Raw genomic sequence first — 14,665 nt, 5'->3', positions numbered from 1 at the left:
ACAAAGAGCTGTTTGGCCAGCACACACGACACAAGATCGACTTGTACTTCGTCATCACCGCTGAGGTTTTTCTATTTGCCCGAGACTTCTTAGTACGGACTTGAGCCATTCAGGCGAGTCAGCTCATCCGGTCTGAGTTCTAAAGGTAATTCTCAACTGCAGGAGTGATTGCCGTTGAACCATCTGAGCCACAGGATGAATCCGCGTCCTTCTCGGCGGACAGAGAGGAAGAGACGTTCAAGATGAAGAAGAGGGCAGCAATTTTTGGTACAATAAAGGTAGGTATTGAGAGTGACCGGCTGCCCACTGTTCCAAACCTCGCGCTTTGAATAAACGTTAGAGCCAAACGAAGAGGGTTTTCACACGTTTACGCTTGTATCTTAGTTTTTGCGAAAATCGATGCCTACATTCACAACACGTGCATACTCATAAGCCATCAAGAGATCCCATAACAGAAAATTTCTATTTGGTCTCTTGACTAGCATCCACTGTAACACAATATTATTCACAGCGATTAAACTTGGTCATCGGTTAGTTGTAGTCGCGTCTAGTCACACGCTTGTACTTTTTATTTCCTACCGCGAGCGTTGGCGCGATGGCGGAAAGGTTGTCTGAGCTGAAGGCCACAAACTATCTGAGCGTTAGGATAATACCTTTGCGACAACGCACACACTACACTAACACACAGCGACACATCACACATGACTAGGCACACACACGATTTTGCACACGTGGCGAGACTCTGTGATGATGAGGAGGATACTTCAGACCGATATGGGTTTACTGTTTCTCTCCTGACACAGTCCCTGGCTTGCCTCATCAAACCAGTAATGTCTGGGGAACAGTTCTACACTCCGTGCTCGCGCAGATGACGCAACGCATGCCACAGTCGGCATTCCAGCAACAGTGCCGGAACACACCAGCTACAGCCCGCCCGCGCGCCCAATAAGTACTTCTCGCGAGAGGCCACAATCTCTAAGATGAATTACTTGCTAGCTAAACAGGTAATTATGAAGTCATCGTAGGACTTGCTGATGGTTCAATTTAGAACTAGCTCAAGAGCAAAAATGTTTGCGGCTATTGTCCAGCGCCTGCACAGTTATGCGCTGGTTCGAGGTTCTCCTGGTGTAAAATAATAAGTGTGATGTTCTGCTCGCGTGTGCTCCTCGCCTGCACCAGTTAGCGCTGGTGTGTTCAGTGTTCCTGGTGTTTTGCGGTTGTGTGTCCTCGCGTTGCAACTGCCCCGTGCCGTGCTCCACATACCTCGCAGTTCCCTTCCTGCGTGCGTTGCGTCTGTCGTCGTACCCGTTGCCCGTGCGACATTGTACTCGGTTGCTCGAGGTGTTTCCCGTGTGGTTCTTGCGCGTGGTGTGTGTGTCGCTTCCTCCGGCGTGCCTGTAGCGTAGTTTCTCGCGTGTTCGTAACGTGCGGCCGCGGTAATATCACACAATGATGTGTTTACCCTTATTTAATCTTGTCAACATATATACCATTCTCATTATTACTATCTAAGTACTTTGCATAACTCAATTTATAATCACTCTTCAGAAAGTTCCCGTTCGTTGAAACCCTAATAACAAATTAACCCAGTGAATATTGAATTATGCAAAGATCCAGTCCTTCCAGTTATTCCTTCTACTCTCTCCCTCGCTCTCTTCCTCCTCTCTCATTCCCTCACATTACCTCTCCATCTTCAGCTCACTCTCCGCTCTGTCTCTCTCTCTCCTCTCTCCGGCGCTTCACATCTTTCCTCTGTCTCTCTCTTACTCCCTAAATTGCAGATGCCACCTCTGCTCTCCCGATTCCCCCTCCTCCTCACTACCTCTTTCTCTCTCTCTCTCCCCTCTCTCTCTCTCTCTCTCTCTCTTCTTCTCTCTCTCCCTCCATTCTTTTCCTCACTCATAGATCTCTACACCCCTCACTGTCCGCCCTCCAATCCCTCCTATATATATTCCTCTCCAGAGTTCCCCTCTTGCTCCTCCCTCCTAGGGTCTCTACATATACAGAAGCTTGCGCCACACTCAGGATTGAGCGCCATGTCCCTGTTCAAACATGGATCCACCTACCGCTCCCCTCCTTTCCTCGTGCTGAAGTTACAGGTCTGTATGGATACGCTGTATCAATGGTCCTGTAGTAATTTAATTCAGACTAATCGTGGCTTCAATAAACTCAATGAATCACAGAGATCAATAGATAACACATGTGTTTATCATACTCACCTCTAGATTTCTATGAAATGGTAACTTCCAAATTCGTTCGCCTGAACTCTGTACGCACATGCACATACTGATAGCCTTAATTGCCCACACTTTCTTAGTGGAAACACAGCAGCCAGTCATTTTGGAATGAAAATCGCAACTGTAATTCAGCATAGAAAATCCGTTCCATCTCTCTTCACACCTTTCTGCTTCTCTTCATGCTACTTGTACCCACTATGTGCTTCTTGCAGTTCTGTACCCATAAATCCTCTAGATTTACAGCATAGACACATCGATCTCTTTTCTTAGCGCCTACAAGTCGTCGTGTATAATTTTGAGTTTATTCCCCGAAGCAAGATTAGTCAATTAATTACTAACGGACCATTGTACCAGCGTATCCATACACGCTGGTTAAAACCCCTAAGCGGCAGCGGGTGTGATCCATTTGAAACAACATGCGTCTCCAGCGATCACGTGGACCGGCTTTTTTTCCGACTCGTCAGGGTGGCCGCAACTCTCTGTTAATACCCGGGACCCTACCTCTGCCCACAGCACTCGGCAGAGTAGTAAAAACTGAAAATAATAGTGAACAGCCACATTCACAATAGCCTACTAGCCGTTGCATCCGCCTCTTTACATTGTTCCACTGTTGCGTCACTGTAATATTCAACCTTCCTTTCATAAAACATTTTCTATGCTAAAAACTAACTTTGCTGAAAACGCATCCTTCACTCGCACGCTGCGTAACGTTGGCTGTGACGCTATGAAATATATCTATTAGATGAGAGGAGTAAGGAAACTCTCGTCCTTGCGCAATTTGCGAACGACCTCACGGCTCGACCTTCTTTCACATTTCAACAAACTGTCAGGCGCCAGTGGGCACCCCTACCACCGCTCCATCTGGCTCGTCTGTCCTCTAATAGTCCATCTGAACAAACTATGTCAACTACCCGTGCCGGAAGTGCCTACCCCCGTTCTGCTTTTAATGTGATCTCAAACTCACAACCCTCCTCTTGCCCTCGGCCTCTCCGGCCTGATTCACATCAAAACAATGTACTATCATTTCCCCACATGACTTTCCGATCGCTCTTTCCTCTTTGCCCCGTAGTCCGAGGCAACTGCGTAATAACACAAATCACCGTTCTGTGTATTTACCCTCAAGCGTCTCCCGCTCGCCCAAGCCGAATCTCCCGCTCTTCGCGTGTGCCCTCGACTACCGTGGGCCGATCGAATCGTGAATCTATACTACTTTTGATGAATTCAGCACGATCATCGGCGGGATCTCTCTGAAGTTTTTGAGAGTCACATTACTAATACATAGCTGTCACTTCGGCTACGTATCGTACTAGTTTGTTTGCATGGACTATAAGGCAGAAGAGCCCACGTAGTCATCCGAAGGTGCTAGGTCGCCTGAACAAGTTCTGTTGAATATCGTGCAAGTACTCGAGCAGTGATCGTCGCAAATTGCGGCAAGACGGAGTTTCCTACCTTTCTCTATATAAATTATCGATAGCGCACAGCGACACTCGCAGCGGCGAGTTGCGCTTTATATATATATAAACTATTCTCATGGCGTCACAGCACACTCGCAGCGGCGAGTGCGGGAGCGTTCGGCGTTAGTTTTTACATAGGTTTTTATGAAGGAAAGTTGATATACAGTGACGCAACAGTGGAACTGTAATTGAGAGGTACGGTAGTAGGGCCTATTTGTGAATGTGTGTTCATATTATTTTCTGACTCTGTCCCAAATGCCTGTGCCTCTGCCCCCTCCCCCCACATACCCGAGAGTTTCCTCTGCCCCCCCTACCACATACCTCAGAGTCCCCTCTGCCCCTCCGCCCACATACATCAGAGTTCCCTCTGCTCCCCCCCCCCACATACCCGAGAGTCCTCTCTTCCTCCTCCGCGGTTCGGGCATGCCGGAGCGCGGCGGCTGCGGCGGCGGCGACGTTGGGGTGTCCAGCACGCTGTCGGAACTCACGGACGTGCCAATGCCCTCGTCATCGTCCTCATCGTCGCACTCGCTAAAGCGCAGCGGCGGGAACGACGTGTAGCGCTGACGCCGCGCGCCGAAGCCGAACGTCGAAGTGCCGATGCAGCTGTCGAAGTTTCCCTTCAGACACGTCTGCGACGATTTCTGGAAGACGACGCGAGCGGGCATGAGAGTGAGTAACAGAGAAATTAGCTGAAGATATTTCAGGCGGGTGTACAAGGGGGGGCTGCCCAGACGCCCGCGGCACGGGTTCTGGTACAAATCTGTACAGTATATATCTGCCACAACAGCCGATCAGAACACTCATAATGTTCGACAACACGGTACGTAGAAATGGACACAATATTATCGCGGGTCCGAAAAGCGGAATCCATTTCAAAATCGGCGGATTTTAGAATTAAAAAAACGGAATTCCGCTAATTAGCGGACAACTCTCATGCCTGCGCGAGAGGGGAAACGTGACGGAGGCTGCGATCGTGCGGGAAGGAAAAGTTCCCGCCGAAAAGTTGGAATGTAGGGAGCGACGTTTCATCGTGTAACCGAAGCTACACAGCAGCATCGCGCAAAACATGATGATGGCTATGAAATGGGATGGCTAGCAGGTAATTAGGCGGAATGTAGTCCATATTCACTCGCCTCTCAATAAAATCAATCGGCCGACATCGGCCCGACACTCGGCATCCTTCGCATGAATCATCACGAGCCCTTGGAAAACTTTGAGCAAGAATTTCACTCGTCAATAGGTATAGAAATACAGTGTGGCCCCGTTATAACACGATCGTTGCGGTTGGGATCCATAAAATGTCATCGTGAAAAAAGCAGGGTCGCGCTAAATCGAGGTTCAAGAAAACCAGCGTATAAACTGACCCCCCATAGCAACAAGTCATGTAAACTCATTTAGTTGCGCGATCTATAGGTGATCATCGCTTCGAACTAAGGCCGGCTTAATTCACAAAAAAACTTTCCAGTTCCGGAAAGAGCAGAAAAAAGGTCCAATGACTCATCGCATCATATCCGAATTCGCGTTAAATCGGGGCGCGTAAAATCGGGCACAACAATTATTGAATGAAATGCGGCTGTGTAGTACGGTGTTTTAGCTTTAAGATAGAGACATGGGGAATTTGGCACATTAATCAGGCAAATGTCCAGGGACGGCCAGCGAGGGACCCAGAAGACATTAGCTGCATACTTTAGAGCACACATAATTCAACGTGGACAGAATGCATTTCAGAATGGCACGAACACATTAACTTCAAGAAGAATGCGACGCGGTTTATCAAACGGCCATCATTAAGCGGGCAGCGTCGCCGGTGATCGGCGTTCCTTTTTACGTTAGTCACGACCGGTCGTTATATCCACGACCCGCGCCATAAATCAGTTAAACAGGTCGCGAGGATGATGCAAACGATTTAAAAAGGAGGGGTTTTAATTGGTGACAACGGGAGAGACGTCAGCATACTCTAACGAGTACGCGCACACTGTTTTGACTGTGCTGTTCATCAGTCTATAATAAAACCGTACTTGCCACTGCTTACTCAACTGTTACGTCTACTGACTACGTACCATATATTCGACACAACAGCTGCAAGCACCTGTCTTTTTTTTCTTTTCTTTTTTTAATAATGTATTTTATTTCCAAAAATGCACACACATACATGTATAGAATATGCTACACAACAACAGATAGTATTGTGATGGTAATCACATTACAGATGATACGAACCTGTGACTTGATAAGCTCCTCGTGATGTTTCTTCTCCGACGGAACGAGATCAAACGGAGTTAGCCTCAGTCTAGCGCATATCTGGTTACACACGTGGGAGTGAAAGAATAATGCCATCCCCCTGACGATGAAAAAATACGTGAATTTCATCATTGAGGTAAAATATAAATGTATAAAAATATAGTAAAGGTTGCTATGCAAGATGGGTCATGAAATTCATAATGTAAAATAAAGCGCAGAATAGATTCAGAGTCAGTTTGAATCAACGGTCGCTAGTTGTTGCAATGTGAGGTTACGTCGTTTATGGCAACGAAACGAGCTATGCTACTGCTTACCCCTAGCTCCAACTTTACCTCTTATGAAACAAGGAATTAAAAAAATGCACGTGGAATGCTGAATTTTACAAACCTGGTTCCCAGATTTCCATCTCCATATTCCAAACCACCTGAGGTATGTACCTGAGGATCAGTCCAGAGATCCCCAACACCCTGGATGTCAACAACAATCACCTCATGGCCAGATCTCTCAAAAGTGAAGTGACTGAACGCCTGCAAACAGTTAATAGATACAGCATCACAATGACAATTATTCACATTTTCACAGGGCTTGTGCAGGAGAGATTTTAACATGTTTCTCTCTCTCTCTTTCTTTCTTTCTCTCTCCTATCTCTCTTTCTTTCTTTCTCTCTCCTATCTCTCTTTCTTTCTTTCTCTCTCCTCTCTCTCTCTATCTCCCCTCTCTCGCCATCTTTCTCTCTCTCTCTCTCCATCTTTCTCTCTCTCTCTCCCGCTCTCGCTCTTTTTATCTTTCGTACTACCTCTCTCCCTCCCTCTCTTTCTCTATCTCCTCTCTCTCTCCCTCCCTCTCTCTTTCTCTCTCTATCTCCTCTCTCTCTCCATCTTTCTTTCTCTCTCTCTATCTCCTCTCTCTCTCCATCTATCTCTCTCTCTCCCGCTCTCGCTCTTTCTTTTCGAATCAGTGCTGCTTCTAGACAGGCAGTGATCACAGTATTGATACATTTGAACAATAGCTTCGAATCAGTGCTGCTTCTAGACAGGCAGTGACATCAGTATTGAGATATTCGAACAGGAGTCTGGGGGCAGCACTATATGACTGTCGTTGTTTGTTTTACTATCAGTAATGAGTCGGGCGGTCGTATAAGCTGGAGGTTTAATTTGCTTAACAAGAGACAAAATGTGACACGGGAGCATGCCAAATCAGTTGGGCAGCAAAGGATATCATAGCTCCAGCTCAAAACGTTGGACGTAAACTGGAAAAGGTTGTAATTACAGTTTCTGCTACAAGGAACACATCCTAAGACTTTACGCATCCTAAGATCTCCCCACTATTCATCCAGGATGACCAGTTGTTACTGCCACGTACATTCAATACCAAAAACAAACTGGGGGGGGGTGTGACTGCCTTGCCTATAATACACCATTAGTGTGGCAGTGCATAGCAGAACCTTGTTTTAAGTCGACTGTATATACAAACCTTTGAGATCCAAGATTGACACCCGTGTCATAAGCTTTAGCTAGGTGAATCATGGCCTGTCTGTCTCCTGCATCAGCCGCGTTGTGCATATAACCGACACCGATGTCAATGTTTTCCTCATCCTCCTGCAACACAAATCGATGAAATTGACATATTAAATGCCACATCACACAGAGGCCCACGATATACGTACGCATAATCTCCGTCTTGCACGAGCAGCATGCCTACCTCCGCAAAAATTCTTCACCGCGGATCCAACCGCTTGCGGCTTCGCGCAACGTTTCGCGACACGCAAACGCCAGAACTCGACGCGAGCGTGCGCGCCCGACCGTCCATGACACCGCTCGTTAGTCCGAGGGACGCTCGCGCGAGATGCGCTGGGATGCTTACCGGGATCTGTACGGAGGAGAAAATGTCCGTAGGCATGTTCAGGTAGAGCTTAGCCATGATCTGTATCGCTTCCAGCACTTCGCAGTTGACGGCCTGCTTGAGGTGGAACATGGCCGCGTCCATGTCGCATTCGGCGCCATCCTGCTCCTTGAAGCGGCCCATCTCATGATACTTGGCCAGGTCCAGATGAACCTGCGAGCAACGGGTAGGTGAGATGTGCGAATGGTATGTGTATATATACAGTATATATGGTATATGGTCATATTCTCCTTTCTGGTTTGGTTCACTCTTTCGTGTCTCTCTCTCTCTCTCTCTCTCTCTCTCTCTCTTCGCTCTTCGCTCTCGCTCTCTCTCTCTCTCTCTCTCTCCTTCGGTGTACTAAATCTCTCCTGGTCATACATACATTACATCATGTTACTGCCTGTCACTATAAAACTTCTCACATCTCATTTCCATGTACATGGTCCACGCTCTCAGTGCCCTCCCCACTCACCCACGCTCACGCTCTCCCCATCCACCCACGCTCTCAGTGCCCTCCCCACTCACCCACGCTCACGCTCCCCTACCCACCCACACTCTCCCCACTCACCCACTCTTTTGCCACCCACCCACGCTTCACAATCGGAGCCAAGAAGATGTAAACTCAAATGCGCGCGCGCCAGTGAAAAAAATACACGGGGGCTCAGGGCGATTTAGGCCCCAAAATGCCAGAAAGAGCCCCGGAAATGCCAAAAGAAGCCCCTGTAAATTTGCATAGAGTACAATGCAAACCAAATTTTATAGTGCTATTTTCATGCACGCGAGCTTGAAAAGTAGCCACCAAAAAATAAATTTTTTTCCTGGCGCGCGCGCTCGAGAGGCGGTGTGCACCCACCTGGATCCAGCGGAGGCGCGGCGTGTTGACGGCAATGCTGGGACGTAGCGCGATGCTCGCCCGACGATTGCGCTCCGGCTGCACGATGACGCTGAGCCGACGCGGCGGCGACGTCCGCAGCCCGCCCACGCTCAGCCCCGGCGCCGACCCCCTCCGCTGGCAGCCTCCTCCCACAGATTCCCTCCTCTGGAAGTCTTCCCCAAGAGACTCCCTCCTCTGGAAGTCTCCCCCAAGAGACTCCCTCCTCTGGTAGCCTCCACCAAAGATGTCACCGCCCTCTCCCTCGTCCTCCTCCTCCTCCTCCTCCTCCTCCTTCTTTCGCGGCACATAGAAGCTCACGCTGGCCTTCTTCTTCGGCGGCATCACACCGTCCGACATCTTCCGTCCCGCGACGTCCGAGGCTTTCCGGACGACGGCTTCCCGCAGAGACGGCATCGGCGCGACGACGTCACCGTCGTCGTCGTCTGACGAGTCCGACCAATCGGCGAACGCCTCGTCGTCGATGGGACTCAGGAAGAGGTCGACATCGCCGTCCGAGGAGAACTCCGAGTCGGACATGGTCGCTGGTACTGCTGCTGCTGCACTGGTGTGCGCACACGCGCAGTATAGACGTGACGATGGTGTCCTCGACGAGGAGTCTTGTCGCAATTCACCCTAACGTTGGATGTGGCGTGTCACAAATCTGGAAGAGATCGAGTGGGGAACATTACAAGATGGTCATAGAGATAAAGATATATAGCTCTATATATAGATATAGATATATAGCTCTATATATAGATATAGATATAAATATATAGATGTAGATAAAGATATAGATAGATAGACAGACAGATATAGACAGACAGACAGACAGACAGACAGACAGGCAGGCAGGCAGGCAGGCAGCAGGCAGAACAGATCAGACAGACAGACAACAGACAGACAGAGACAGACAGACAGACAGACAGACAGACAGATAGATAGATAAATGAACATTTTAGATTGAACAGAAAATGTGACTAGCCGATTGTGCACACTAAATTTCACCATCAGTTCTGACACACCCCTAACACTGTCATTGAACAAACCTGTTTGATAACCACTGGCACCCGAAGACACTTTAGCTTGTAGCCGCAATAGCTTCTTATAGCTTAAATAGCTTTTCACGCTACGTTGCGGCAGATACACCCCTGCATAAAGGGAACGTGCTGGTTTCAAGTGCTTAATTATTATTATGATGAGTCAGCAAATGGATTTGTATTCCTCACACACAACATATATATCTTGCCTGTTTTTCTGCTGACCTACTTCAAAAGTGGTTTATCCAGGGTTCCTCTATATGCTCTGCTGGCAAAGGGCCTGGCTAGCACGAATGCACGAAAACAGGCTTTATCAGGCACTTAACAAAATAATACTTTAAAAGCTTCGATTTTGTGATAGAACTTACGTGAAATTCATAGCCTTTCTCGTGTAAATTAACGTAGGCCTGATTAACAATTAAACCAGTCGCGTGGAATTTCTCCACTTTTTGTTGCCCTGGAAATTCGACTAAGTAAACTTCGCTTTATAGATACATGTTACAGCACAGTCTTCCAAAGTACGTCATAGTGACAAATAGACCACACCAGGCCTAAGTAACATCTTCACAGGTCGGCCACCGCGGTTAACGTGCCCTTCACTAGGCTAACTATTCTGTGTTCGTGTTCTGCTCTATTTGATTCTCTGCCCGTCACCACAGGCAAACAGATTCATTAGAACCGTGTTTACAAAACTGTCTTCGTGGCCCGTCTCCCAGTTAGGACAAAGTGGCGTGAACAGTGATAGAGCCGTGCAAGCGATAACAACACCAAGGCTTGTTATTCGGCGCAGGCTGGCCATTTAAATGTTGGCAAGCGTTCTGCAAAAATAGATTCCAGGCTGATGCGGCTGCAGGAAATGAACTTGAGAGGTGTGTTACACACAAACACTCGCATATAAGTTCGCGCAGAGTGTCAGGCAAAAAATGACTGTTGTGGTCATTGACACTTCAAGCTGCTGTGTACTAGGGCGTATAATTTAACTTCTTATCGAAAAAAGTTCATTTTAGCCGACTGTGATATACTGTGTACGTACTGCATTGTGTATCACTATCAGACAAACCGCCAGTACATGAGCACTGTCAATCTAACAGACATATTTGTGTATGTACGGCTGTTTGTTTGTCCGTTCTCAATGCAAATCAATATGGAGCACTCTAGAAATGTCCAAAGACGTTCAGAGGGGTAATTACTTTTGATGCTGAATGTCATTGGCCGCATTGGATTTGACCTCCGAGACGTCAGTATGGATGATTCAGCGTGCACCTTGACTTGGTACAGTAGTATAATAGATGGTTAGTTTAATACTTAGTAGCCATCCAAATCATGATCATACGTAAAATGCCTGCAGCAATACCCAGATATGACAGTTATAAAACTGATACGGTAAAGAAAATGCAAAATTCCATAATGTTAATCATGTTTCCCGCATGAACATTATTCTCGAATTCTTATTCGCCTAATTTATTCTCTGATCTCTCACCAATACAACTACAAGTACAATGAATGCGAGTAAACGTTGTTTAACATAGGTTTCAAATTGAGAATTTAATAAAAAATTGTATTGGGTAAACAAAAAACCATCCAGCCCTAAAATTACGTACAAGCAAATTTTCAATTTATGCGGCAGAATAGTGCAGGGTAGAAATTGACTTCTTTGAACAAGGGAGTCCAACCTATTAGTAGTACCGAGCCTACCCTCAAAAATAGGGAGTCCGGCAGTCTGAGGTTCAAAATTAAAGATATTAACAATAACGCATGTTGCTTATTTTTAAGATTCCTGCTGTTGCACGTACTGCCAAATTTTATTTGGACCATTAGCTAAAAAAAATACAGTAATTCCGCGAGGCCGTGCTCCGGAACGAACTAGTTACTGTTAGTATGGCAGATTTTTCAGGGAGTCACACGGACTCTGCCATGTATATGTCAAATCAAGGAGTCCGACAGTAAATCAGGGAGTAATTGACTCCGGGACTCCCGTTAATTTCGCACCCTGTAGTGTCACGATTTACAAATGTAGCATGGACGAATTTGCGCAGCCTCGTGATGCGGGGTGTCATTACAGATACGTAAATAGCACACCAGTGACCACGTGTATAGCGAATGCTGTACAGTGTGTACCACGGATGTGTACGCCACTGCTGCCGAAGGCCAACTAATCACTGCTCCCATTTCCTCCACCCAACGCACCACGGCTGCACGACACACACCACCGCACACACACACACAGCGCGCGCGATCTATGTCCAGACATGGGTCGCCATGTTGCTGGCTGTCACTACTACACTACTTGGCTACTTGCCTCCTCTGCCCTTCCTTTCCTATTTACGCGCCGAACGCTGCATCTGACATTTAAGTTCTACAATGCACACGGAGTCACAGACTTGCAGTTACACATTACTTCATATTCACTTTCACTCAAAAAAACTTCGTGAGAAACTCCGCCGATTCATCCTAGCGATTATAGAATACTACGGGGTTGTTATCCCGCGCAGCTGATTTTTATTCCTAGGTCAATCAAGGAACATAGGGTTTACTAGCGGGTGCTGCCGCATTGGTTGATACAAATCACGCGGCCTCAAACTCCTGTTTTATGGTGGCATTCACATCTTTGATTCACATGGCGTGGAGGGAGGGTCACGTGATACAGTTGACGTATACTTCAAAATCATTAAAGCATCCAGTAAGGCTAACTGCAACACCTCCAATGCTAAACATAACACTAAATATATATATATTCTCGGAGCGCTATATATATAGGTGTTGCTATCCACAAAAATTAATCTATGGTGTGGGGACAGATATCATGATCCAAAACCCCTAACCCTAACCCTAACCCTGACCAAAATCCAAACCTAATCCTAACACTAGTGCTGCTACGTTGCGGTAACCTCCCTTCCACGCCCGGGGGGATAGCATTAACCGAATACTACCGCATGCTTTACGTGGCCATGCAAAGTGCTCTTTAATTTTATTGTTAAAAAACGCTCTCCATAAACATACCACCGTCTGTGGCAAGCCCCTAGCATCTCCACCTTGATATGATAACTTAAACCTATGCAGACAGGATAGGTTCTACGTGACTCGCTGATGCTCTTTAATTTTTTTAAACAACACTTCATATACATGCATCAGTAGCTGTGATAACCCAGTCACGGCCACAAGGGAATCATGGCCAGGCAGGCGAACCATAGTTCACTCAATCCCGTCGCAAGGTAGAAATTAACTTTCGAACACACTTCCAAACGGACTCCCTACCCTCAAAAAAAGGGAGTCCGCAGCAAAACAAGGGAGTCCGCAGTCTGCGAGGTTAAAAATTAAAGATATTAAAGAACAGTAGCCTCTAGGATTTATACTGCATACATCTGTACTTACTGTATAACAAATCGGTTCATACCCACACGTATTTGTTACCAGGATACCCTAATTTAATTGTTATAATTAATTACACATCAACGCTACACAATTTGAACGGCGCCATGACACCCGCTCGCGACCGTGCTGCCACCAACGAAAAAGTTTGCGTATTGACAATTTATTTTGCACGTTACAGACCGAGGGCTAATCACAAAAGTGCACATTATATTTATACCTAAATGCTATTTAACTGAACGAATTCATTTTAGGGCCAAATTTATCCATATTATAAACTGAAACTATATGTCGTTTACTAAAGATATTACAAATGCCTTTTGCTTCTTAAATAAATAAATAAGAAACACCCCCTCAGTCTGTAGCCCTTGGGCTGGGAAGTGGTTTGCGCAACTTTATCAGATCGTGCGCATTGTGAGTGGTTAGTTTTAACTGTGTCGTCTAGGTTCTTAAAACATTAAAAAAAAATACTATTTTTAATGGTGATCTGACACCATGAAACTTTTTCTATTATAGCGTATATAACGCTAAATTAGCTACAAATATCTTTAGAATCCTAGAGTAACTCTCCCCTTTTAACAATGAATAACTTGTGCTTATTTTTAAAACTTTCATGCAGTTGCACGTCTGCCAAATTCTTCTTTGGACATTAGCTGAACAAACTACAGTTAATTCCGCGAGCCGTGCTCGCGAACGAAACTAGATAGTATGCTAGAATTTTCAGGGAGTCAACATATATATATATTATATACTATATAACTCCTGCATATATGTCAAATCAGGCGAGTCCGGAAAGTAAATCAGGGACGTATTTGACTTCCAGAACTCGTGGTTAATTTCGCACCCTGATGCCGCCGTGTTCACACAATACTTTGCCCAGCAACATGCGGCTGCAGGATTTACAGTAAACACCGCATGTCCAAGTGCATATATGGTGTTTGTGGCAGCTACGGCTGGCTGGCTACCTCCGCGCTACTGTGTCTGCGATAGGCTTCTAAAATATAATGTACTTTTTAACACCCAAAACACACACACAAACACACACGACCGAAGGCTACAGACCCCGCAGCGATGAAGAAAAGTGAGTGTAAGTGAGGTCTGAAGAAACGAACAGCTCAATGAGTCGTTTCTTGCAGTACTTAGTATCATATGCTTACTGAACTGCTATTCTCGCTTACTACTACCAAATCTGTGCCAAAAAAGACTGAAGAAAAAAACTTCTAGGGTTACTAAGGGGAAGTGACATCACTCAGCCGCCCACCTATACCAATAATATCAGAAAGTTAGGAGAGAAGAGTCTATTACTCTACTCCATGACAGATAATTATGGCCTAGCCAGCCTTCAGATTTATAATTATATATATATATATATATCAGGATGTTAATATAAGACAAAAGCTGACGTTCACACGTATACACGGCCTAGCTGGTTACCGTACTAGTGGTGCTAAGTTCTCCGGTAAAATGCTGTTCACACGAGTAAGGCCAAGACACACTGCAGCGACAACGACCGACAGCGTAACGACAAACGACTTTTCAGAAAATTAGAAACTATTGTTTCCTATG

At 46.2% G+C, this 14,665-nt stretch overlaps 1 protein-coding gene across 1 annotated transcript in view; it reads right to left on the bottom strand.

The window, feature by feature from the left end:
* Positions 1-14,665, bottom strand: part of LOC106814036 (eukaryotic elongation factor 2 kinase-like) — a 29,820-nt gene that overhangs the window by 9,807 nt on the left and 5,348 nt on the right. Inside the window, exons 2-3 of the mRNA XM_014818297.1 lie at positions 7,799-7,991; positions 7,409-7,533 (exon numbers count right to left, since the gene is read on the bottom strand). Coding sequence (XP_014673783.1) covers positions 7,409-7,533; positions 7,799-7,991 — 318 coding nt within the window. The remainder of the gene's footprint in view (positions 1-7,408; positions 7,534-7,798; positions 7,992-14,665) is intronic.

This window comes from Priapulus caudatus, unplaced genomic scaffold, assembly GCF_000485595.1.
Source record: "Priapulus caudatus unplaced genomic scaffold, Priapulus_caudatus-5.0.1 Scaffold859, whole genome shotgun sequence".
NCBI classification, from domain to species: domain Eukaryota; kingdom Metazoa; phylum Priapulida; class Priapulimorpha; order Priapulimorphida; family Priapulidae; genus Priapulus; species Priapulus caudatus.
Note: the sequence above shows the minus strand (reverse complement) of the source record. Positions and strands in the feature narration are given on the sequence as shown.